The 27,424-nt window shown below is 35.2% G+C and overlaps 1 protein-coding gene and 1 long non-coding RNA gene across 2 annotated transcripts; both read right to left on the bottom strand.

The window, feature by feature from the left end:
- Window positions 1-4,754: 4,754 nt before the first annotated feature.
- On the bottom strand, window positions 4,755-6,415 carry LOC110890172. The gene is made up of 2 exons (XR_002564292.2): window positions 5,775-6,415; window positions 4,755-4,905 (listed from the first exon to the last, which is right to left on the bottom strand). It is a non-coding gene; the product is annotated as an uncharacterized LOC110890172 (long non-coding RNA).
- Window positions 6,416-19,876: 13,461 nt separating this feature from the next.
- LOC110888199 (protein FAR1-RELATED SEQUENCE 5-like) lies at window positions 19,877-23,388 on the bottom strand. Its single transcript, XM_022135739.1, has 8 exons — window positions 23,304-23,388; window positions 23,107-23,184; window positions 22,894-22,989; window positions 22,640-22,741; window positions 21,779-22,550; window positions 21,410-21,671; window positions 20,662-21,234; window positions 19,877-20,569 (listed from the first exon to the last, which is right to left on the bottom strand). The coding sequence occupies exons 1-8, from the start codon at window positions 23,386-23,388 to the stop codon at window positions 19,877-19,879; spliced, it is 2,661 nt and encodes an 886-aa protein (XP_021991431.1).
- Between the last annotated feature and the right edge of the window lie 4,036 nt (window positions 23,389-27,424).

Raw genomic sequence — 27,424 nt, 5'->3', positions numbered from 1 at the left:
ATATATTCTAACTAGTACTTAAGAATGCCTAATGCAACCGACGGTGTCGGTGGTGGTTCCACGGTACGGTGGTGGTACAACACGATGATGTGACGGTGCTAGGTGGTGCAACAATTCGGTGGTGCGACGGTTGGATGCTACGTTGGGTGACGATTGGGTGGTGTGATGGTTCGATGGCACGGTGGTGGTTCAAGGTTGGGTGGTGGTGCGACAGTACTGAAGGATCACAATGTGTATCTATTTTTTATTTGATTAACTTTATTTTTCTCTTTTATAAAATAAACTATGTTAACATATTTAATAAGAATAAAAAATAAATGTCACCAAAGATAGTTTACCTCCCATTCAAGTTAATTATATAGGATTAGCAAACCATCACTAGTGCTCTAGTGGTGGCCACGGGTATTTAAGTTTCACATATGGTGGGCCCGGATGAGTTTTCCCTTCCAGGTCTCAAGTTCGAGTCTGGGTGATAGGGGTTTCTCATTGAGTGATTTAAATTGGGGATCTATTGTGCGAGGGGGCTCTCTAGCATGGATCCGGTTAAGACAACGTATGCTAGACTTCCTGACATTCGCGAATAATTCACACCTTTTAAAAAAAAAATAGGATTAGCAAATAAAATAAACTTTAATGAGTTAATTAGAACATTTTTTTACGAGTGACCTAATTGAAGCACTCCTAAAACTTGGTTAATATTTTGTGAAATATTCCCGTTAATTTACCTGTAAGATAATTACTGAAGTGGCTTCAAATTAGCTTTAATACGTCAATTACGTATAATTACTTAAAAAATGGTTTACATATATGCTTAAAAAGGTTTAATTAAATAATAAGAGAAAAAAGAAAAATGGTGTTTTATATAGTACAAGAGTTAATTTTATGGTTAGTCTCTGTGGTTTCTTCAAAGTTCAAAGTTGGGTATTAAGTTCTCAGTTAGTTTTTAACGGCCGTTAGCCTTAAGGCCTTATGATGTTACAAAATCAAAAGTTAAAACCTTAGATCGTTACATTGAACTAGAGTAAAATACACGAATAGTCCCTGTGGTTTGGTTAAATCTCACCTTTAGTCCCTAACTTTTCAGAATTACACTCTTAGTCCCTGTGGTTTGACAAGTTGTTATTTGGATAGTCCCTAAAGCGGATGAAGGTTACTCGGATAGTCCCTATGGTTTGACAAGTTGTTACTCGGATAGTCCTTGTCATTTCACACCCACTTAACTAGAAAAACTAACTTCTATCCGCTTTGGGGACTATCCGAGTAACAACTTGTCAAACCACAGGGACTAAGAGTGTAATTTTGAAAAGTTGAGGACTAAAGGTGAAATTTTACCAAACCACAGGGACTATCCGTGTATTTTACTCCATTGAACTATTAGTACCTGAGGTTGTTATTTTCTATAAACCACAGGGACTAACGTTGTAATTAACTCTTAGAAATATGTCGCAAATGTCTTCACCGCAAATCCACCACGAAGGCGTGATATTCGTTTGGATGTGAATTTTGCAATCAATATGGATTTCATTTATGAAATCACATGCTTAAAATGTTAATAAGTAAATTAAGTTAAAGGTTAATCTTATATACGCTATTTTAAAATTCAAAAATTCGTATTTATTCCAAACATCATAGTGACATGTGTATGAGTTTAAATATGAATAATGCCATCTATCTAACACATTAAGACATCTTCATATTTTGCCATTTAACAGATAACTAACTTTTATTTAATTTATATGAAATAAACAAGCAGCATATGTAACTTTAATTTTATAAATGGGTAGATGCTAAATTTAAAAAAAGTTAATATACTAGACAAAATTAATTGAGTTTAGTGCATGGACCAGAAGCGTTTAAAGCAAATAACTTGGAAGGCCTATTCAATCACTCTCCTTATCTTCAGTCATTAAAATGGGGTCGAAGCTGAAACTCTAAAACCACCATAAATTAGGGGAAAATCATCAAAATATCCAAGTGGATCCAAGTTTTTATGAAAGTAGAAGACGTGAACGTGCTTTTGCATTTAAAAAGTAGACACATACAAAAAGAAACAATATGAAAAGGTCACATAAGTGGAACCTATTAAATCAGCTAAAATTTAGCCGGTAAAAAAACTTGAAATATACTACGGATCTATAAGCGTTCAACCAAAACAATTAACGAACCGGCTAAAATTTAGTCAGAGCGGCGCATTTTATGCAATTGTTGGTTTGTTTCGTGACTTATTTTACTTCTTTTAAAGATTTTTTGTGCCGGCTATAATTAGCTGGTTTTGCTTATGTGACATTTTCTGACGGGCTATTTTTGGATTTGTCTAGTTTTTGTAAGCGCAAAAAATCCAAGCCAGTTTTGATAAAAACTTTGGTCCACTTGTATATATTTTGGTGATTACCCATAAGTTAGGGCAATGTACTTGGATTGAAATCAACCAAGTATCTTGATCCACAATCCTCTAATCAATATAATCAATATCAATCATATTATGATTATTTAACCTAAAACCCCACGAAAATCGAATGAACTCGGTCCTTAAACCGGTCAAATCTGACCGTTGAAACCGATTTGAAGTGGGAATACAGTGTTTCTTCATGGCAAAGAAGAAGACCGGATGAAACAAGTGGTTTTGCAAGGAAGGTTGTAAGTGAGTCAAAAAAAGGCTTGTAAAAACGACATCGTTTACCTTGGGCTTTGAATGGACTGAGTGAGTGAGTGAGTTAGTACGGATGTATACGGGTAAGAATGTCAAAGAAAAACGCAAATTGTCAGGGCCACTTTTGACGGATTCGATACTGCAGCATGTGACCAAACGGAAACAAACAAGAAAACATTGGGAGCGTGATTGACGGTTTACGTGATAACACATTAATCTCCTTTTCCCGTACGGAACGGGTTTATAAATAAATAAAAATATATGTTGGTTCATTCTTTTCCTTTTATTTTTATATTTCTTTTATGATCTATCATTTTCTGTTAGTTTGGTTAATACAATGATAATCTAGTTAATTCCGTTATCTGAAACATATATCCGATCGTATTTTGGGTCTAATAGATACTAATAATTCTGTTAGTTTGTAAAGAATATATGGTGTATAAAAATATAACACAAAATTATTTATGAAAATAATTCGGTGAATTCGTTTATTTATACATGTTTACCTAATCGAAACATAAAAATCAGTTATCAACATGCTTATAGTGGTTTCTTAATTGGTTTGGTTATTTTAGTTGTGATTCGATTATTAGGTTTTTCTACTCACCAATGTAACCTTGTGAATACATTAGATACGAGTAAATAAAGTAAATACACAAAAGTATGGGAAAAAAGTACGTATGGTTGATAAAAAACACTAAATTTTTTTTTTTTCCCAGATAAAAATTTTTCATTCCAATCAACACGGCAAATTACATAAGAATAGCAGGTAGACGGGCAACAAACTGCGCCGCCATCCTCTTCTGAATGGAAAACCCGAATCTACTAAAAACAAAGCCTCGCCCCTGAGGGGTCGAAAAGTTGCTGTGGACCACACGCTGAACTCTAGCCAAGAACCGAACCGCCTCCGGCGCCAAGGAGCCGAACGTGTCAAACGCTAGGGGGACAAAGGCATGTTGATTATCCTCACAAGCTTTCGCGTGCTTTTCCACTTTCTTAGACTCTGCTTTCAATACCGCTTGACCCGCCACAAACCTATTTTCCCGAAACCCGGCTAGGGGGGATACACCTGTGAGATCGACACAAACATGTTTCCCGCCCTCCCAACCAAAAACTAGCACGTCAGCCGGGCGTAGGGTGGACCTCCCTTCCGTCGGGTCTGTAAGAAAATTAACCGGTGCCTCTTTCTTTGCCGAGATCCCTGCTCGTCTGAGGATATCCATTAACGCGTCTCGAACAAAGTCATGGCGATATTGTACATAAAATAATATAAAGTTGGTCAAGTTTGTACATATATGGCATTTAGGAAATATTGTACATAAAATTCATGAAATTATTTCGCACGTATCATGACTATAAAGATAAAAATGTGTCTAATATTAAAACCAATGTGTTTATACTATATGGATCCACACAAATCACGTAATTTGGCGTATAATTAAATGTTTAGATTAACGATAAAAAATTACATAAGAATGATAGGTAAATTGGCAACAAGCTGCGCCGCAACCCCTTTATAACTAACTAACCCTCTGCACGTAATCGTCTTGCTATTTCTGCATCTCATAAAACTTCTCATACAACTAACTAACAAATGTATCAAAATTGTATTCGACAAACATCATCCTATATATTTGTTGTTTTACATGTCACACTTAGAAGACCCGCAACATAATCGTAAAAACTTAAGCCTAGAGTTATTATTTGAAAACTTATTGTCTTAGTTACGAATAGTGGAGCTATTGAAATGCACGATTTTTAAGGGCATGAAAAGGAATATACAAACAAAATTTAAGTAAAGGACAAATTTGAAAATCTAAATGAGTCACGAGTCGTTAATTTCTTAATTTCTACAAGCCTAGAGAAAAGATGATAAAGTTGAGGAATAGTATTTTGTCTCATAACAATATTTATATTTGAATATTCAATACATTTTATTTTAGGTCAAACTAGTATTTGTACCCGCCGCGCGTTGCGGCGGCGTACTTGACTCTTTCCGAACTAAATTTACGTCGAAATAGAGTAACTGGAATTTATACCGTCGAATGAAAACATATTCTATTTTAGCCCAAAAAATGGTATGTTAAAAACTATACTAACTCGAAACGTAGAAATATGGTTCTTGAGCAAAATTTATATCGAAAGTTGAACCAAGTAAAAGATAAAGAAAACGTACCAATCCCTTCCTCATTGCGGCTGGTTTAAAAAGAAACTAACTCGAATTAAATACCATCGAATCAAAACGTATGAAAGAACTGCAAGCCCAAAACAAAACCATCAAACCCCAAAAATGTATGAAGAATGCATACACATACCAAAACAAAATCAGACTTTTTGTAACTATTTCAGCTATATAGTAAAAACACACAAAAAATCATATTCTTATCAGTAGTTTCCTGCAGAATCAACGCATAAAAAGCTAACATACAAAATTTAGATAACTAATTTTTTTTTTCAAAACAGAAAAAAAATCTATCAACAGAACATGGAATGTTGGTTATAAAACGGCATCTAATTCGCATATAAAAATTTGCAAAAAATATTAGGTCATCCGAAGAAAAAGAGAAGATAAATATATAAAAAATTATATAATTATTTATGCCTCAGGTACAAAAAGCGGTACGCTTTTGCGCTTGGTGCTTCGGTTTTACACCCTATCATTTTTGTGCGCTTCTTGCTTTTTAAAACCAAGCATACAACAAAACAATCAATTTTTTTTTATGAACGACGGTGTGCGCACACACCCCTAAAATCTACACCTAAAATCCTCCTATTGTCCACTTTGTGGGACTTGATTCGGCACCACTTTGATGGGGGAGAAACACCTGGTGCGACTAAACCAAGAAGCCATCGGGCATAACAAAACAATCAATTATGGTACCGTTTTTTATCTAATCTGGATTATAGCACTATATATGGTTAAATCGGGCAATACCGTATGCTTGTTTTGACCAATTAGCCTGCACCCAAAATCCTATGGTATCGAATTAATTCACTAATGATTCTAATCACCTTACACACAACAACCAAAAACCCAATAGCTATTCGAAGGGAGAAAACATGACAGTTAATTAACCATTAATCTGAAAGTAACAGACGATTCAATTTACAAAGAGACATATACCTGAATTGGAATGAAGAGGAGGGGAAGGAGCGAATCGACCGCAAATGGCAGTGTCCATTGCCAATAATCCATGCTTCTCTCTCTCTCTCTCTCACCACACACTCTTAACTCTACTACCAAAAAACAACTCTTTTCCAAAGATATCAAACACTCACCTACTCGTCGGAACCGGTCAAATTAACAACTGAATCGCCGCCGTTTACTGGCCCTAGACGACGCTAATCTGCTGGGGGTTATCTCAGACCGAATCCAAATAACCGTGACGGCCAGAGTCCGACTGCCGGAGTTCGTCTTCGTCGAAACCCTAGGGGTTCTGTTTCTATTTTTGCCGGTGCCGGGTTCTTGGTCACAACAACCGTCGGAACCCTAGGGTTTCCCAATGATGGATTCGGACGCGAGGTGCGATGGCGGGAGCGATGTCTTCGCCGCTGTCGTCTTCGTCTTCCTCGTTCATCCCAGAGAAACACAGAGAGAGACACAGAGACAGGAGATAAAGAAAGAGAAGAGCCATGTTTTGTTTTCTCCGCCTTCAATGCACCGAGAAAGCGAAGCAAACAAATTGATTGCATCCACCTGTTACTTCAGATCTTTATTACTCTTACTCATATAAAAATAATATTATTTCTCATAAATCACTGCACTTATTATCAGCAGCAATATATCTATATTATATTGTTTTGGAATGTACGACAAACAGAGGTGACCCCATGTGAAATACAAACAATATGTCAAAGGGTAGAATAGTCACTCAACATACCCACCGACCTTTCATTTTAATGTTATATAAATATAACTCTATTACCAAGGAGAACTATATCAATCGTGGAATTAGAACGTTATAACCAGGAAATTGTGTTGGATATCGTTTACTTCAACTACTTTATTTTGATAATTTGACTATATCACGAAGAATAACCATATCAATCATGAAATCAGAACGTTATAACCAGGAAATTGTGTTAGATATCGATTGCTTCAACTACTTTGTTGTCGATAATTTGACAAGTAAAACTTATAAAAAAAAACACTTGACCGACCAGAATTAGGTTTTTTTTTTTTTTTTTTTTTTTTTTTTTTTGTCAATGAGGTAGTGATGGAGTGGTTGGGGAAAGAATTGGTGTTCCTTGTGACCCAGGTTCGATTCCCACTCTCCTCATTATTTTATGTGGCATCCAGGTGAAGAGCGAATACGGGTGGCGCCGGTTCGACTTGGATCAGAGGCGAGGTTTTACCGATTATTCCACTATCGTGACTTCGGGCGGGTGGATGTCGGGTTTCCGCGCATCTGGAGAGAGCCAAGGGGCTGGCGGCGGTCGAGTAGTTGATCTTGACCACAACGTCCGATGTCACTGTGGTTGGCACGTCGTTCCTTGCCGTTCAAAAAAAAAAGATTTTTGATTTTTGGTTTTTGTGAGTTCTTTGATAGGCATTTAAAAGTCGGTAAAGACACTATTTAATAGCAAGAAGACTAGTCTTAGGGTCTTAGCAACACATCAACCTCAAGACTGAGACTCAAGGTGTAGGTTGCTAACATTGATTGGGTGTCTTTTATATATATATTTGTGATGTAACAAATAAAAATGAACTAATATTTAATCTTACTTTACGAAAACAACTTTATATTAAAAACAAAAGAATATATACAATTTTAGCATATATTAAAAACAAGTTTATAAAAAAGAATTTATGTGCATAACACGACTATAACATGCGACATTAGGTAGTGACTGAGAACAAAGATGAGAACCGACTCTCTAGAAGCAGAATGATACGAAATACCAATTCTACAAACCTTTAAGGACCACTAGTCAAGAAAACGATTCCTTGAAGGACCACTAATAAGTGATTCAAACTAAATGAACCAAGAGGCTTAGCAAATCCAAGACAAAAACCTTGACAATCTATTTTTAGATGGTAGTTGTAACACGTGTAAAAGGGTGATTTTTTTAATAAAATAAATTATTTAATCTATCTAATGAAAAGTTTAAGAGAACAACTCATAAAGATATTTTGATGGGAAGGTTAAAAGGAGAACTAATTAGAATCTAGTAACGTGTTGATGATCTATTAAGCACCTCAACTCTCCTTTTTTGATTAAAAATTAATTAATCCAAGAGAGGGAGAAGAACCGAGAATAAAGAGAGACCATGTGTGATAGGTAAAAGAAGGAAAGAAGGTGAGGGACATGAGCAATCGAGAGAAGAGAAATGAGAGAGATTGTGTATAGGCAGGTAATTAGCTTGGCAGTTGTGGTGCTAGAGTAGCTCTGGTAGGTTGAGGTTTTAGGCCGGAAATGGTGGTGGTAAGACTTGTTGTCTGGGGACAAAACTCAATGATGGCAGGGATGATCGACAGTGAAGTGAGACAATATCCAATAACATCGACAATTGCTCAAATTTAAAAATATATGAAATTCTTAATGTATGGTATAGGTTTCTATTAATAATTAGCGAAGTCATTTAAGGGGCTCTGCGGATCAACCAAAGATTAGTTGGGTAGCATGGCAAAGCATAGTGGCGCCAAATGAGCATGGAGGGGTTGGAATTGGTTCTTTATGAGACTAAAATATGAAGTAATGGATGAAGTTAAACCAGTGGATTAAAATGACAACGGTGAAACTTTTTTTGACCCACTGGCGAATATATGAAACCTTTGGACTAAACTTGCAAAATGACCCAAACCACAGAGACTAAAATGACATTTAACTCATATATATATATATATATATATATATATCTATATATATATATATGTATATATATAGGGGAAGGATAAATCGAAAACCCACTTGAGTTGAGAAAACTCAGAAAACCTTTGTAAAAAAACCATGTAAACTCAAGATACATTTCTAAAAAAAATAGGAAATGTAATATACATATATTTGAACATTTTAAAAAAAGAAACACAAAAAAAACACCAAGTAGTTTTTTTTAAAAAAATGTTACAAAATTTCAGGTTACATAATATGTATGTCCAAAAAAAATGTAACATATAAATTTTCAACATTTTTAAAAAAAAAAATAGTAAGCCGTTTTTTCATTTTTTTTCATAAATAGGTCCGTGTACATTTATATTACCTTTCCTATTTTTTTTAGAAAAAAATAAAAATGTTACATATGGTTTATTTGGGTTTTCTCAACTCACATGGGTTTTCGATTTATCTTTCCCCTATATATATATATATATATATATATATATATATATATATATATATATATATATATATATATATATATAGGGGACCGCTAAAATGAGAACCACTTCCAGTTGTAAGAACCATAGGAACCACTTTCTAGCCTTTAGATCAACTTGATGGATGGATGAGATTAAAAGTAACAAAAACTAATATTAAATAAAATTTGTCTTATTATGTCTTTTATATTTTAATCAAAAAGGGTAGTATAGTAAAATTACACTATTTTGTCTTTATATATATATTATATTTAATTGTCTTTTTGTTTTATTCATTAATTATTTTATATTAAAAAATCAGAATTTTATGTTAAACAAAAATTTCAAAATTCAGATTTATCTAACAAAAATTTATTAAAATCATTTTTTTAATTCAGATTTTGTGATAATTTTTTATTAAAAGAATATTTTTATTACAATCTCTTTTTAAATTAACATTTTTTTAACAAACCGAATTTTTTTGCGCGCCGGTTTTTGGCGTCCCGTATTACCGTGACGTTTTTTACGCGCAGGTTTTCCCAACGCGCCGGTTTTTGGCGTCCCGAATATTTTTGCGCGCCGGTTTTTGGCTTCGTTTTTTCAACGCGTCGTTTTTTTCAACGCGCCGTTTTTTTACGTTAACGTTATTTACGTTTTACGTGCCGGTTTTTTACGTTAACGTTTTTTTATGTTTTACGCGCCGGTTTTTTACGTTAACGTTTTTTTACGTTTTACACGCCGGTTTTCTACGTTAACATTTTTTACGTTTTTACGTTTTACGCGCCGGTTTTTAAATGATATTTACTTAAAACTTTTTACGTTTTACTAAAAAAACTTTATGTTTTACGTTTTATCTAAAACTTTTTACGTTTTACGAAAAACTTTTTACGTTTTACGAAAAAAAATTACGTTTTACGTAAAACTTTTTACGTTTTACGTAAAACGTAAAACTTTTTACGTTTTACGTTTACGTAAAACTTTTTTACGTTTTACGTAAGCCTTTCTACGTTTTACTAAAAAAAAACTTTATGTTTTACGTTTTATGAAAAAAAATTACGTTTTACGAAAACTTTTTACGTTTTACGTTTTACGTAAAACTTTTTACGGTTTACAGTTTACGTAAAACTTTTTACGTCTTACGAAAAAAATTTTACTTTTACGTTTTATGTAAAACGTAAAACGTTAACGCTTTACGTTTTACGTAAAACGTAAAACGTTTTACGTTTTGCGTTTTACGTTTTGCGTTTTACGTAAGACTTTTTACGATTTACGTAAAACGTTTTACGTAAAACTTTTTACGCTTCACGTTTTTACGTTTTACGTAAAAAAGTTTACGGGTTATTTTTTTTACAGATTTTTTTTACGCAAAAACGAACTCACCCAGAAATCGCAAACTCGGGGGGTGTCTCAGATATATTGTTATCATCATCGACGCCTCAAAAAAAAATATAGAAACCCAACAAACATAAAAAACAAAGGGTATCTCGGAAAAAATAAACGGGGTTTGGCTCAGATTATCCGATAATCAAAGAGGCTGCAAAAAGTGGGGTTGCAGGATCAAAAACCCTACCCTCCGCCGTCCTTGCCGCGCCATCGTCATCAAAAACTACGTTTTTTTTTTTTTTTTTTTTGCATCATCGCCACCCAAAAATCGATCGTATCAAAACTCACAGATTCAAAGAACACCAAATCACAAACAGATCAATACCAAACAGATCTAAAACCAACAGATCAATACCAAAACATATCTAAACCAAACAGATCAATACCAACATATCAAAGCCCACATATCCACTGATGAAACATAGTTCACTGATCAAAACAAAAATCACCAGAAAATCAAAAAATCATTGATCAAAAAACAACAAGAACAAACCCATAGAGTTCATCAGACAAAAAACTAGAAACCCCCTCAAACAAGAATGAAACCCCCATCAAACAAAATAAAGAAACCCTATCAAAAATCAAGAAACCCCAAACTCAAACCTGGATCCGGGGGACCTCCGCCGCTCACGGCGGCGCTGCCTTCATCCACCGCCACCGCCTTCATCCACCGCCACCAACCACAAATCCAACACCACCAAACACTAGTCTCAAAGGGGGCGGCAGAGAGGAAAAAGAGGCAGAAGATGCCGCCGGAGAGACGCCGCCACCAACCCCCAAAATGTTATAAACAACTCAAACCTGGATCCGGGTTATGGTGGTGTTCTGGTTGAGGATCGGGGATGCGGCGGAGGTAAAGGCGGTGGTTCGATGGAACACCGACTCGGATCTTGAAAAACAATGGAACTCGAACCACTGACGCCGTTCTCCGCCACCGGCGACGGCGGATAGGAACTGGGATGAAGGGGGTGTTTCTTTATGAGAGAGAATCGGAGGGGATCTTGCAGGGGGGTTTCTTTTAAGAGAGAGAATCGGAGGGGATGAAGTATGAGATAAAAAGACTGACATTTTATAAAGAGGAGAGAGGAACTGACATTTAATAAATGAGGAGAGAGGGTGACATTTGGAGTAAATGACCATAATACCCTTTGAGTTGTCATATTCTGATTGGTTGAGAGTGGTTCTCGCGGTTCTTACAACTGGAGGTGGTTCTTATTTTAGCGGCCCCCTATATATATATATATATATATATATATAGGGTAAGGTTCATGCGAGAACCACCTTATTTCAAGAACCGCGAGAACCAATGTGAACACAACCTAAAATAGCTAAAAAAACCTAAAAAAAACCTAACCCCCACCCCTCACCCCCCAAAAACCTAAACCCCCCCATCCCCCACCCCCCCCCCCCCACAAAAAAAAAACCTAACCCCCCCCCCCAAAAAAAAAAAACCTAACCCCCCCCCCCCCAAAGGTAAATGCTAAAAACTAAAACCCTCAAAAAACCTAACCCCCTCCCCCACCCCCCAAAAACCTAAACCCCCCTCCCCCAAGCTAAATGCTAAAAACTAAACCCCCAAAAAACCTAAAAAATCAAAAAAAAATCTAAATTTTTTTTTTATTTTTTTACTATTTTTTATGTTCAAATCGCTACTTTTAGTAGCCAAAAAAAAAAATTTTTTTAAGTAGCGATTTTTATATAAAAAATAGTAAAAAATAAAAAAAAAATTTTTTTGGGTGTTTTTTATATTTTTTTAGGTATTACTGTTTGTGTTCACACTGGTTCTCGCGGTTCTCCCAATAAAGGGTGGTTCCTAACGGATCTTTGTCCTATATATATATATATATATATAGGGTAGGGATCAAGAGTGAACCATGTTTAAATTATGAACAAAAATGAACAGATCCTGACCGTTGGATGATGAGATCTTGATTATAGTATTTAAATGGTTTTTTAATTAATAAAAAACATATAATATACCACTTCATAACCGTATAGGGCATAAATGTAAAATGCCTTCTCTGAAATCACATTGATTCCCGCGAAACTTTGTAATGATTAAATGTAGAAATTTGAATCCCGTAATAATAGCCTACACAGTTATAGATCGTGTATAGCTTCATCCTATCAAAACCACCTTTCAACTCATAAACTCTTTCATTAAAGAACGAACAACCGTCTTCAACCTCTCTCCTTTATTGGCGATTTATTCAACTGGGAAAACTCAAGAAGCATCATCAAAGCAAGGTATGATTACATATATTGTAGTAATCGTTCAAAGATTTTGAATGTTCCGTCTTTATACACACTAATCTTCACAACTCAAAACCTAGGGTTCAGTTCGATCTGCGTAATCAGTCGGCTCGAACTGTTTCTCTAGCGATTTTTTAATGTACAAGTGTTATTTGGTTATATGTTTAAGCCGATTACATATTTGTGTCGAGTGATTATGAGTTATCCTCCCTAGTGATCCGAAATACCTTTAATTTATAAGCTAGGGCTTAGTTTGCTTAGATTGGTGAGTAAATGTAACCGATTAGGTGTGCAGGTATTAAAACTTTAGCCTATACCATCCAGATATGTTGAATAGCAAGTGTATATACGTTATTGTTCTTCTTGCTAATTGGGGATTACGAAATCTGTTTAGTTTTTACCACATTGGGATGGTTTGTTGTCGTTTTCACAAACAAGTAGTTGTGTATTTTGTCACTTTACATAGTATACAGTAGAAATTGGTATGTATTTGGGTTAGAACAGTAGAGTCTTCTACTTCTGGTTCATAGTTTTGTGAGAAAATCAATTGAAACGAAGTTGGTTTTAATTGGTGTTAACGGTCTACTTATGTATTCTAGTTATACACATGTGTATGGGATAGTAGTACACATGTGTATACAAGTTGTTGAAACTCAAGGATTACATAGGAAATGTGGCTGGGGATTGGATACTGAATCTGATATAACAATACACATGTGTAAGGGGTGGAAAATACACATGTGTATACAAGTTGTTGCAACTCAAGGATTACATAGAATATGTGGTTGGCATTGGATACTGAATCAGATATACCAATACACATGTGTACGGGGTGTAAATACCCATGTGTTTTGGTATTAACCTGTCTGATAGATACATATACGTAGGAAATGGGATAGAATCTGAATCCTGTTTTTTACCCCTTAGCATATAATTAAATACTTATTCTGATAATAGTCTCTGTTTAATCGTCTTTGGTTCTAATTCTTGGTCATTTGATTGTTTTCCATGGTTTCTTATAGGTGATTTAAAAAGATCAATATGAGGACTAGTAAGTGCATATATCAGTAACCAATGAAATAAAAATATTTAAACGAGAAAGTCTTGCTTTAAAAGATGTTGATATAAACATGTAGGGCGGAAAAGCGAACGTATAGCTGGTAAATGGAAATCAAGATTTGTAAACAAAGCAGAAGACCCAATAATATGTTCTGATGATGAAGAAAGTAAAGTTATTGTACTTTTAATATGTTTTTTGTTTGGTTAGGTAGTAGTAAAAAGGTGAACGTTTGTACGACACAATCTTCAGCAACTAACTGGCTTTTGTCTTGATCAGCTGACAAGATGAAGAAAGGTGACATCCAGAAGATTGACCACGAAAAGGCAACACATGCGTTGTCGGATGATCCTTTTGAAACAAGTAGTAAAAAGAGACACAACACTAAAAGTTGTTTTGGTTTTTAATTTCTGGTTTACTGATATATATTGTTGAATAACTGTTATTTTTGTTTGACAGCGGAGAGGATAGAAGAAAAAAAGCAGTTTATATTAGAGAGAGCTGAGTACTTTCGGCGACTAAAAGAAAAATGGCGTAAAGAAGAGTGTAAGAGTAGCTAACATGCTTTGAGTGTGTAAGATGTAAGAGTTACACTTAATTATGTTTTTTTTGGTCACATGTAGCAGGCCATAAGAATAAAGAGTGGGAACGTGCCAACGCATCAGTTGATGTAGAGTTCAACAAGAGTTATGACGATGGTAATTCAACAACAAAGAATCAGAAATGTGAGACGAGCAACGAAGGTAAGTCAGTTAGAATAGGGTTGTGTATAAATGATACATGTTTTAGATAGCTAGAGTTTTTAAAACCTGTTGTTTGGAATGTGTACTTACAATGTTTGGTGAATTACATGAACAGTTGGTAAGCCTAGAGAACAACCGGAAGATAGACCTGTACAGAACACGAAGTTACCAAATGAAGAGGACAATCAACCGTTGATACGGACAGGAAGTCGAGCAAAAAGAGTGAAAAAAAATAAGGTTGAGGCAATTCGGGTACCGTTCATGGAGAAATCAGAAGGTAGGCATTCAAAAGATAGTTGATTAGTAAACTACAAATTGATTTTAATTTCATGAATTTTTACTTAGGTGACAATAACGAAGAGACTCAAAACAAAGGTAAAAACACGTGTGTATAATGAGTTTTAAGTTTTTAGTTGTGACTATCAGAAAAGGAACGGTGTAATATAATCTGTAGTTTGAATCCAATGGGTATTTTTTGGTTTATCTTAGGGAAATGTGCTGGTGATGGTGATACAACGAATAAAAGGTCAGAAGCTTCTGATGCAGGGGAAAAGAGAGGTATGTACACGTTTTCGTTGAGATAATTGAATATGTAAGGTATGTGTACTAGTTTAGCAAACCCTTACGTTTTGTTATTTTTTTAATAACAGTGGAAGCTGAATCGCGTTCAGCTCTGCACAAAAAATCTGGTCGGTTAGGAAAACGAAAGAGGAGTAACAAGGATGACAGAAAAGGAGGTAATTCAGTGTTGTCAAAAAAATTACATTTAATAATCTGTTGTTTTGTGTAATCTGTTAACATAAAATTTGATTCATGTACATTGAACAGATGACAAGGGTGATAAAGGAAACCGGGTGTTGGATGATTTGTTTAAGTATAAAACCCGGTATTCCAAGAAAGAAGATAAGCGCAAAAAATTGAAATCTGTAAAGCGTCGAAGGGGGAAAAAATATCATCCGCTGCCCGGGATTAGGACGCGAACGTCACCAAAGAAGTTGTGCGAAGCTATTAAGAAGATGACAACGACGCAACGGAATATTGTTCGACGGATGGGGTTTGGTAAGATTCTGAAGCTGAAGGTGGATTTAATTAAATCTGCTTTAGGGCATTTTGTAGTCGATCGTCTAGATACCAAAAAGATGGTTATCAGGTTAGGCGAACAAACGATCAAGGTTGACAAGGATTCGGTACAGAAACTGTTGGGGTTACCATGTGGGGGAATTAGGGTAAACATTGACAACAAGGAAGCTTCTAAGCATCCGTTGATATCCCGGTGGAGAGGAAGGTTTAGTAGGAGTATCATTAGCTGCACAGACCTGGTAGGCAAAATTTCGGATTACGAAGACGAGGACGAAGAGATGTTCCAGATGGATTTTGTGATGTTGTTCATATCAACGATGGTGGGCTGCACGATGAATGGCATAGCAATGTACACATTGTTGTACATGTTTGACATGGATCATAGCTTTAAAGAGCATGATTGGTGCCAGTTTATAATCGACGCAGTGAAAGTGTGTAAAAACCATTGGAGGAGGTGTGATAAAAACTCATGGTTCCGAGGACCCCTTACATTTTTAGTGGTATGTGTTACTAAGACCTTTTCTTTCTGAATTTGATGTAAAGAGGACATTTAATCAATAACGATGCTTAAGGGTGAAGGTGCAATGCAAACAAGGCATGCGCTTCAACAATACATATGTGTATTTTTTCGGTAATACATATGTGTATACGGTATACCCATATACGTGTCCCGAGCAACAGTTATTATCATTGTACACACTTTCTTCTTTATTGTTATTGCGAACCCACTAGTTACTAGCATAGCTAAGATGAACTACTTTGTTGTTGTTTTTGTAGTTGCTATACCTGTACCGAACCCGGTCCGTTGGTTTTGATGATGAAATAACGGAGCCACCAATATCTTACTGGAACACTGAAAGGATAAGTCAGAGACAACAAATGGAGATAAAGAATGGAGGATTAGGGACTGTTTCTGTGAAGGAGCTGTTTGACGGTGATAATGAATATGATACGGAAAGTGAGGAAGAGGTAGTGGATATAACGCGTAATGATGAAGGGATGACAACTGAGAATGATGTTAGATATGAGATGAAGGTAAGTGTTACATATTGGTGATTCTATGTTGTTTTCCCATCAACATAGAATGGTCCTGATTAATTAGTATATGTCATTGATTCTTTCGAATGTCAGGCATACGTATCTAGTATCAATGCAATGTGTGATGAAGCAGAAGCTGTGAAAGGCAAGTTAGACCGAGCAATATCAAAGTTTGCACGCTGTTATCCGGATACTACGGAGGTTTTAGAAGCTGCGGAACGATACAAAGCATTATTCAACAAGAGTTTTGCTGCGGAGGCCAAATCAACTGTGGAGAAATCTGCTGTTTGTACTGACAAAAAGGGAAATAACGATACAGGTATGATTTATGTAATGTCGTAATCCAATAACACTAACTGATTACGTATAAATTGTTTGGGGTTAGTGCTGTGTAGACATCACTGTTTTTTTAAAATGTATGTTTGTAGATGTAAGCCTAAAAATAAACCCAAAGTGCAACACACCTGGAGATGACAACTCAGGCATCTTCTCAACCCCGCATGTTGCATCAGCGTGGACCCAAACTGCGGTTCAGCTAACTGAAATTATTGAAGATATTGCAACTGGAAAGCTAGATGATGAAGGCGTGCCGGTGAATGATATCCGGACTGATAACAAAAGACCTTCACCGAACCGCGGGACTGCACAAGATTTCCCGTCCCCAGAAATGCGGGATATAAAGAAAACTCGACCACAAACAAATGAAGTCAGCAAAGGGAAACGAAAGAGAATACCTAAAACAGCTCCATTCGGGAGATCGCCTTGGCTGGAGAGAGCAGTCAATATCTCCAAGGCTATCACAAGGGAAGAAAACATAGTTTGGGAATACGTCCTTGAGGGTGCAATTGATACACAGTGAGTTTCTAATATTATTTTACAATACATATGTGAATATCTTTTGGTTAACTAGTTTTTATATCCAACACGAAGGGTGGCAAAGCCAAGGGAAGATAGGAAAAAGGACGAAGATAAAGAGGATGAAAGGTATGTATTTAATACGTCATCTATTATAAGGCATCAGTTTTGACTTAGAGAATTAGATATTAACCCGTTGGATACTACATAATTATGTTCACGTTGTTTCCTTTCTTTATGGGTCACGCAGACCTTTGGCTGAATTGATAAAGGAAAAAAGAAGTAAAGCTAAATCTGACCGGGATAGACAGGAAGAAAATGAGGTCCGAAGAACACATGCGTAAGTGCTTAACTCAAATGTACAAAGGTTGGTGCACTTAACGTATACGAATATGTGTATTCTAATTTTTTGTTTGGAACACGGATGTGTACAGGAATGATATATTCTGCACTGCCTATGGAACACATCTGATGCACTTTCATATATTGGATCTACTACCGCATGTTTGGCTGAGCACTGGCATCATTAACTGTTGGGCATCTATGCTTAATCATGACGAAGTCAAAAGACGAGAGTTTACAATGCCAAGGCTGCTTTGTCATACCACCCTTTTTGTAAGAATATTTTATAACACTACTCATAGCATAGAATAGCGTTCTCTACATAATTAGAATATCGGATACATTAGTTTAATATTATTTTTTCCTGTTTGGTTCTAACACTAGACTGAGGAAATGCTGACCAAATCAAGTTATGATGACAACAAACGCTTAGATATGTTTACTAGTGCCTTGAGGGTTGTGTTGGAGGAAAAGGAGGAGTTAATGGACCTGAAAGAATACGGGAACCTTATTTTCCCAATTCTTGACCGTGGACATTATTATTTAGTTTGCTTTGACCTGAAAAATCTGGCAATTACAGTTATATACAATATGGATCCTTCTGAAAGTCCAGTGAAAACATTTGACGGTAACGATTTCTTCTTAAAGTCAACTCCGATGAAAGTGGTAAGTGACTGTCGGTAGTTAATACACAAGTGTACTGCAGTTTGACTTAACCAAGTTGTGTTGTGTGCAGAAAGATGTGGTCGTCAAATACCTGAAACGTGTTCGTCATCCACGTTGTCATGATATTGCAGCTCGTCAGCCTGTTCGTTTGGAGATAAGTTGGGCGACGACAGGAAACTATGAAGACTGCGGAATATACGCAATGCGACACATGGAAACCTGGATGGGGATCACTGAGGATCGCTGGCACGTTGGGTTCCCAACCGAAATGGCGAAAGCAAAGAAGAAGATCGCACAACTTAGGAAGAAGTATGCAGTGAAGCTAATAACTTCGGAGGCGAACATACATCGCGAACGTATTCTAAAAGAAGCCTACCAATATGCCGGCATTAACAGGGATAAATAGATAAAAAGTCTGCTACTGGAATTTGTTTTTTGTAGTTTAAATTTGCTCATGTTGAAACAATATGTTTAATTTTGCGGGTGGTAATCAAGTTATGTCAAAATTTCATCTATGGGATAATGTTTAACGTAATTGTAACAGCCACCTTTCTATATTAGTGGACTGTATTATTATCCTAGTGTTACTTATACCGTGCTATGATACATCGGTGGACAAGATACATGTATTACAGGGAAATATGCTTTTGAACTGTTGCAACCTTAGAAGACTTTCACTTGCTTCATTGCAATTTCGAGAGCCTTACTTCCACCAATAAAATTCGGATACGAGCTGTTTGTATAGTCCATCTCCATATCAACGATTGACTTTCTAAGAAACGGCAAAACCGTTTTAGCTCATGTACCATACATCGATGACTCATCTTGATTACCTCGTGATAACCAATAAACAAACGAGCAATTTTGCTTCTAATCAGAACCTCAAAAGGAACGTCTGGCACAAATAACGCGGATGTAGGACCAGTTGCATTATGTATAGCGGTTCGAAGGTCATCATCAGTCAAGTCCTCACATGGATCAACCTCCTCCAAAATGCTTTACGAATACTGACTGGAAAATGTAGTGTATTCCTGCTCCTCCGAGTATCTCAGACCGACAAAGCCCAAAGACTCTGAAAGAAGTATCAAGTCACGCTCATTTATAGGCCGACAAGGCAATGTAGTCGCCACAGATCAGCATAAACAAGCTAGGGACCAGCCAACTGGTGAGGTTGGAAACACAAGCTGCGGGGATGTCATCCTTTTTCGGTGGGTCGGATAGTCGAACGTCAACCAAATCTAGTTATGCAAACAAGCCGGTAACTGAACGGGGTCATACCATAGATCGTATGGATTATTGATCTTCAATTATTTTGCAAAAAGATTATTGCCCTTTACGCGTTTTTCACAGAAATTGCATAAAAAACACAATAGTAACTGCATAAAAAAGTAAAAAAAAAAAAACACCCAGACTTGGTACATCAGCAGACAAACTGCTTAAACATATAATCTAATACAATAAGCAGCCGAAATGTTTAGAAAAAAAAAGGCGAATGTTGATACGGTTTAATGAAACTATTCGTCACTACCAGAATCCTCATAGCCAGATTCTTCGGTTTCTTCATCTTCGTATATCTCATCTTCTTTGTCGGTTGACGAGTCATCCTCAACCAGCTTCCCCTCCTTTTTTAGCGGGCAGTTCCTCTTATCATGGCCCCTTACGAGTTTTCCGCAGAAATTGCATTTCCTTCTCTTTTTTTTACTGCTCTTGATTGCTTTCTCACCGGGACCAACTGTTCGTTTATGCTTTCCACATCCTTTGTTGCGTATTTTCCGCGGGGCCGTGCAAGAAAGTTCAGCTGGTTGTTTATGCGCAATTACATCCTCTATCACAACATCCTTTTTATTGATTGAATGATCGTACGGTATCTCGCTAAAAAGCTTATCCTTAATAGCTTGAATCTGGTCACTTAACTCTTGTAATTTCTCAATATTGCCACGCACCCTGTCTCTACACATGTTCACGTTATCACAAATCCCACGCCACAACACACCACTCCTACTTTGGTCGTCACATAACCTATTCTCCAGTAAGTGTACACTAGCTGGGATAGCATCTCTACACCATCTGGGATGTATGTATTTGGCTGGAATCTGAAAAATGTTGTGATGCCTGAATACGCAAAACACGTGTCGACAAAGATACCCAACCCGGGTAAAACCCATGCATACACATGAAACTGTAAGATCACTTTTGTTGAAAGTTACCTACAGTATTAACAAAAGACAATTAAAATTTGTTCAATAAAATCAAAGTTGTGAAGATTGTAAGAACTGTAGACACTAAAAGTGTAACTAACCTTAAACTCATTCACAATTTCTTTGGTGTGATCTTGATGAGCAACAAGATACGTATTAACTCCATCAACCATTCCTCTTTCGGCAACATAACACAAACTGTTAGACTTGTCAATCTCCTTTTGAACTTCCCAAAATAACGTTCGTGTATATACTTCATTGGCATGACGTTCTATCGAAAACGATGTTTTGTATCGCTCGGGATTGGTTGTATCTGTCTCATAAGACAGTTTACGTTGTTTGTTACGTATCTTGTCCACCGATGTATCATAGCAAAGCATGAACTGCACCAACGTATTATGGGGACTAGAATTTGCTTTAAACATATGATTAGCACTTTCGCATCGAGAAGTGGTCTTCATAAGGCAACACATAGGTATATCACGAAAATAACATGGAATCCACTGTTCCCTTATAGCGTACATTTCATTCATCCAAGCATGATCTTCCAAACCATACTCGGTCATGAGTAAATTCCATCTCTTTTCAAACCTGTGGGGTTCTATGTAAACATTCCACACTAGTTTGTGGATCCGTTGCTTTAACTCAGCATTCGTTTCATCACTGCCCTTTATCTACACATAGGATATATGATAATTCATTGCATTAGGATCGTAATAAATACACCCGTCAAACAACATACATAACTGTACATGTGGGTATATCAGAAAAGTCAGCTATTTTTTAAACATATACATGACACATACATAACCTATACCCATACACGTATTTAAAATCCATTTTCCATACCTTAGCTGGAATTTTCTGGGTGATGTGCCACATACATAGTCTGTGTACAGACTTATCAAAAACATTGTTCACGGCTTGCTTCATGGCGCAATCTTGATCGGTTAATATGATAAGAGGTTGTTTTCCATCGTGCGCTTCTAAAAACTTTTGTAAAAGCCATGAGTATGACTCGATGGTTTCGTTGTGAATCAATCCGGCCCCGAATATTGTACACTTCTTATGATGATCAACCCCGGTAAAGGGGACAAATATCATATCGTACCTAAAAAAAAGATTCATAAATATAGTGTTTACATTAAAGACGTAGAAAAAAGCCAGATACTAAATGCAAAAAAAATATTTTAAAATCATTACATGTTTGTGTGATACGTTGCATCAAATGCCACTACATCGCCAAAAGCGTGATAATTTGTTTTTGAAACTCCATCACACCAAAACAGCAACTGAAGTTCCTTTTCAACAATATGTGTTTTAAACGTGTAATTTTGCTTGTTTTCCACACGTTCATTGAATTTGTCAACGACCATTTGTGCATCTCTGTCGCCAATGAATTCCCGGATATCTCTTCCAAAGTTCTTAAACTCGGTAGTCGTTCCACGAACATTTTGGTGACCTCCCTTTAAAACAACGTATATATTGTGTGCTTTCGTCGGACCAATGTTAGCATTGCGACAATCAGCGATAAACTGTTTAGCCGCAAAGTCTAGCTTCCTTTTCTTGCGTGATAAATCTAAGTTCTCAGGAGCTGTTAGACCATGGTTGTGTTGTTCAATGAATTTGTAAACCACATAATCCGTAGATCTTTTTACTCGCCTAATTTTAACACATGCCTTACAATCTGTAGCTTTTATACTACGGCATCGTTTCAGAGAACTAGTATTACCCGCTTCCTGGTCCTTGGGCTTATTAGCTCTAGAACACAAAATGTACCGGAGTTTGAATACTCCTTTAGCTTTATCTCTCTTTGACGTACCCAAACGGGTCGAAAAACCAGCCCTCTCTGCATAACGCTCATACATACCAACTGCTTCATCGATAGTTCGGAATCTGGCTCCTTCATACGGTTTTAAATCAGGAGGAACATTTGGTGTCCAATACTTTGTGCCATTAGGACTTTGATATACATTGCTAGCAATAGACTCTAAAATTTCAAACAACGAATAAACGTCAGCAAAAACAAGTAGCATACACCACAGATTTCTTATGAATTGTTCTGTCCTAGAATAATACCTTGTTGCTCAATGGATGCTACCAACACATGATCTGGTACTGCTCGTTGGTTGCTCAGATGAGTTACCAAATCAGCTGGTCCGTCGGGCTGCTCGTTTGCATCTGTAGTAACAGTACCCTCAGTCAAAAGTTTAAATTCATAAGTATTGTTAAAAAAAATACACAACAAAAAAATATGAATACTACAAATACGCATCTTCAATTCAGCGACACACATATACTAACTTGTATAAACAAATGTTTAAAACTTATACCTTGATGATTATCTGGTTCTGGTTCAGCGCTCTGAGGTATTAACAACTTGTCAGCAACGTTGGGCTGATCGATCGTCTCTGACATACGGGTACCCTCTATCGAAAATAATAAAACTTAAATGTTAGTTAAACGAATCAATATACTATACAGTCATGTATTAACATTACGACATTTGCTACAGAATTATATAAACAGTTGTTTCAATATTATACCTTCATGACGATCTGCTGCTTGATCATTACTCCGAGGAACTAACAAATTGGCTTGGGCATCAATATGATCGTTCTTATCTGTGGAAAACTATAAATCTTAGGGTTTATAGACACTAAACCAAACAAATACACAGCTATGTAATCTATTATCCGACACTTGAATGAAACTTGAATACACGTATTTCTTAATAACATACCATGATGTTGTTCTCCCGGTCGTTGAGCGGTCTCATGAATTAGCAAATTCGCAGAAATAATATTCTGATCGGTAGAATGTGTCATGATTGCTGAATTGCCTGTTGATATTTTGAAGAACGAATACGAATTGAATGATGGTGATGAAGAACGAACAGGAATATGATCGATACAATTTTGAAATTGGCGCAGATTATGATCGATACAATTTTGAAATTGGCCATCAAGTTGAATCGTGGGTGGTTTTATCTATAACTGCCATGAATAATTTAAAAAAAAGAAAATTATATATAAAATTAAAGATGTTAAAAGACGATCCTATCCTTATATTAGATTTAGAAGATCTAGGGCCAAGATTTGTTCGTTTTGTTCACTATTTATAAAGGGTTCACAAAAGAACCTAAACCTATATATATATATATATATATATATATATATATATATATATATATATACAGGGGAAGGTTCTATGTAGAATACTAAATATTGCGAGAACACGCATAACAAAATGAATCATTCATTTTTTCAATCCTAAAAACCTAGAAAGTAAATGAAAATGTTATAAATGTAAGATTTATTGTTTCTCACACTAGAATTTTTTAACAAAATATGAAAAATCTTCAGTTTTTAAATAACCTACACACATGTAGGTTATGTGTAGGCTAAATTACCTACATGTATGTAGAATATGTGTAGGGAAATATATATGATTTTTTATGTATATATAATACACATATGAATGTACGAAACATAAAATTTAAGAAATATGAACCTTAAATCCCAAAATTTAGCGATTTAGAGTTGTTCTTTTTGTTCTCGCAATAATTAGTGTTCTGTAATGATCCTTATCCTCTCTATATATATATATATATATATATATATATCTATACATATAATAAAGTAAATCAGATGTGGGACACATGGCGCTCTATAAGGTGATCTCAACAATTTTTTCCCGCCTAAATAAATAAATATAGATAATATTTATTAACTTTTTTATTATTTAATATATAAAATTACATTTATTCAACCTGTATAATACTTAGAGTTTTTTAAGATATAACTTTTTTATTATTTGGTAATATATATGGTTTCTAAAGATATAACTTTTTTTTATTATTTAGTATACATAATATTACATTTATTCAACCCGTACAATACACGAGATTATATAATAAAAGAAATAAAATGGTGACATTTTCCATTGGGTTGAGATGCATGCATTGATACCAATACTGTTCTTTTAAATAAGTAACGCACACAAAGTAGTAAAAGTGAGTAAAAAAGAATCAAAATAGTTGCATGTTTCTTTGAGGAATATTGGATTTCAATAATAACAACTATTCGTCGGTGGCCGCCAACAGTCCTAACTTAAAAAATAACCACTGGCAGTCCCAACTATTAACATATTGGCCTCCAATGGACCCTGCATAACAGAACCGTAACGCCGTTAGTCTCCGATCGCAGGAAAAACGTTTTTGGCCGAAAAACTCATTTTAGGCCGGAAAACTCATTTTTTTGTCCCAAACCTCTTTGCAACCTTATTACTTATTTTAGGAAACTTTTTCTGCTAAAAGCCCAAAATATTGAGGTCGCCGTAAATTCTTTCATCGCCGGGAAACTTTTTTTTGTCCGGAAAACTCAAGTTTTTGGCCGAAAAACTCAACATTATCGCCCCAAACCTTTTTGTAACCTTAGATCGGACCTTTAGGAACCTTTTTACGGCTAAAAACGTTTTTCCGACGATCGGAGACTAACATCATTAGGGCTCTGTTAGTCAGGGTCCATTGGAAGCCAATATGTTAATAGTTGGGACAACTAGTGGTTATTTTATAAATTGAAACTGTCAGCGGCTAACGGTGAATAGTTGGATTATTAAAATCCAATATTCCTTTTTTTTAATTCAACTTTTCCCAAGTTTTGTTGGTGTGAATTTTGATGACTTTTTTTTAATTTATAATTTTAGGAGGTTTATCCCATGAAATTCAATGTTATTAGAGGTTTGTCCCATGAAATTTAATGTTATTAATGACAACTTATGAAGTTATCATGTATGTTCAATCAAAACTATCAAGATTAGATTAAAAATAATAAGTATTTACAAGTAATAAATTATATCGTTTTCATTAATCAACCCGTGTAACACACGGGACCATAACCTAGTATATATATATAACTAGACCAAAAAGAAGGCGATTTCAAATTCTTTTTTACTAAAAATCCTAAATAAATCAACTTTTTTCAAAAAAACAAAATAAATATTTTTTTTTTGTTAATTTACACCAGCATGAAGAACCCTTATAGTGGGGGTAAATGTTGATGCCTAGAGCTTTTTATAGTAGTGTAAAATGACTTAAAAACCGATCGGAAATTTTTTTATAGAGGTGTGTTTGTAATATGTCAAGGCTGTTACAACTTTTTTAGAGGCCCAAGGCGAAATAAAACTTTGGAGCCCTTTTCCTTCTTTGATTAGTATAAACGATACTCCTTTATTCGTGTTTGGAGCCAAACAAAAATCTAACACAACCATAACACAAAATGGTTTGCTTGTATAAGGAATCAAACAAATCTAAAATAAAAGTTTACGCTATTTCTATAGTTAACATACTAATTTTCCTTTAAGGAGAGGCCCTAATTTTTGGAGGCCCTAAGCCGAAGCCTAGATTACTTGTACTATAAATCCGGCCCTGTAACATGTTCATCTATGTTTGAGCAAAAAATATGACAAACTCGCACATAAAGTAGGAGTTTTCTAAGTCCTCACAACTCGGGGTGATTTTTTTCTCCCTCTCAATATATAAATATATATAGAAAGGAATGCCAACTTCATTTACTTTTTTTTTTATTATTATTTTCACGTACTATATGTAAAGTACACTTTTAATCTATTTACATTTTTACAAATTTAGTTTTTCTATTATAACTTGCGTTCGTTAATGTTTTTAAGAGATTAAATAACTAGTTTGATTAATGGTTCATAGCTTGAAAATAACATACGATAGTTTACAATATATAAAATATACTTATGTTTGTACTTTTCTTTTTTTAGTTATCGAATCTAACACAACTAGTGAATGGGATTTATGTTTTACAGTTTTAGAATTGCCAAATGGCTAAAGAAAAGCGTAGATGAATCTACTCAAAAGATTATAACAAACCAAACTGATACTGATTGAATTTCCGTCATACTCTCGCAGAAATGCACGAGTTGAATCCGCTAGTTAGTTATTATTTGTCTTAGAGTTAAGTATAATATATATGGGGAGGGTTATCTTGAGAACGCTAAATATTGTGAGAACCGTGAGAACGAATGAAAAAACCAATCAAAACAAAATTTTTTTTAATACAAACCTCATTGTAATTAAGATACAACATTAAAAAAAGAATTTACAACAACAAATAATTCATTTCTCCTTTCAAAATCACTTTTTTTTAGATTTTTTACACATGTGTAAATATAACAGATTTACACATGTGTAAATGGCAAACTTACACATGTGTAAATTTTTTTTATTTACGAATTCACGTAAATTTAAACGTGTAAATTAAATTTCTAACATTGTATTCGAATAATAATGATAAGTGTAGAAAAAAATTTTGAATTTGGATTGTTTTTGACTAAGTTCTCATGGTTTTTTCATTTGTTCTCACGGTTCTCACAATATTAGCGTTCTCATTTAAACCCTCCCCTATATAAGAACTTGGTCAAAAACAATTCAAATTCAAAATTTTTTTCTACACTTATCGTTATTATTCGAATACAATGTTAGAAATTCAATTTACACATTTAAATTTACATGAATTCATAAATAAAGAAAATTTACACATGTGTAAGTTTGTCATTTACACATGTGTAAATCTGCTATATTTACACATGTGTAAAAAATCTAAAAAGAATGATTTTGAAATGAGAAATGAATTATTTGATGTTATAAATTCTTGTTTTGATGTTGTATCTTAATTACAATGAGGTTTGTATAAAAAAATTGGTTTTGATTGGTTTTTTCATTCGTTCTCACGGTTCTCGCAATATTTAGCGTTCTCAAGATAACCCTCCCCTATATATATATATATATATATATATATATATATATATAGGGGAGCGCTAAAATGAAAACCACCT

This window comes from Helianthus annuus, chromosome 11 (assembly GCF_002127325.2).
Source record: "Helianthus annuus cultivar XRQ/B chromosome 11, HanXRQr2.0-SUNRISE, whole genome shotgun sequence".
In the NCBI taxonomy this organism is placed as follows: domain Eukaryota; kingdom Viridiplantae; phylum Streptophyta; class Magnoliopsida; order Asterales; family Asteraceae; genus Helianthus; species Helianthus annuus.
The sequence above is the reverse complement of the archived record's forward strand: the minus strand, read 5'-3'. Positions and strand labels throughout refer to the sequence as shown.

Bases quoted from the DNA above. Each gene is read 5' to 3' on its own strand.
- LOC110888199 (XM_022135739.1), bottom strand. From the start codon at position 23,388: ATGACACATTCTACCGATCAGAATATTATTTCTGCGAATTTGCTAATT. The intron at 22,742-22,893 runs GTATAAGTTTTA...CTGTTACTACAG, and splicing joins AGAACCAGATAATCATCAAG to ATGCAAACGAGCAGCCCGAC. The intron at 22,551-22,639 runs GTATTATTCTAG...TTGAAATTTTAG, and splicing joins AGCATCCATTGAGCAACAAG to AGTCTATTGCTAGCAATGTA.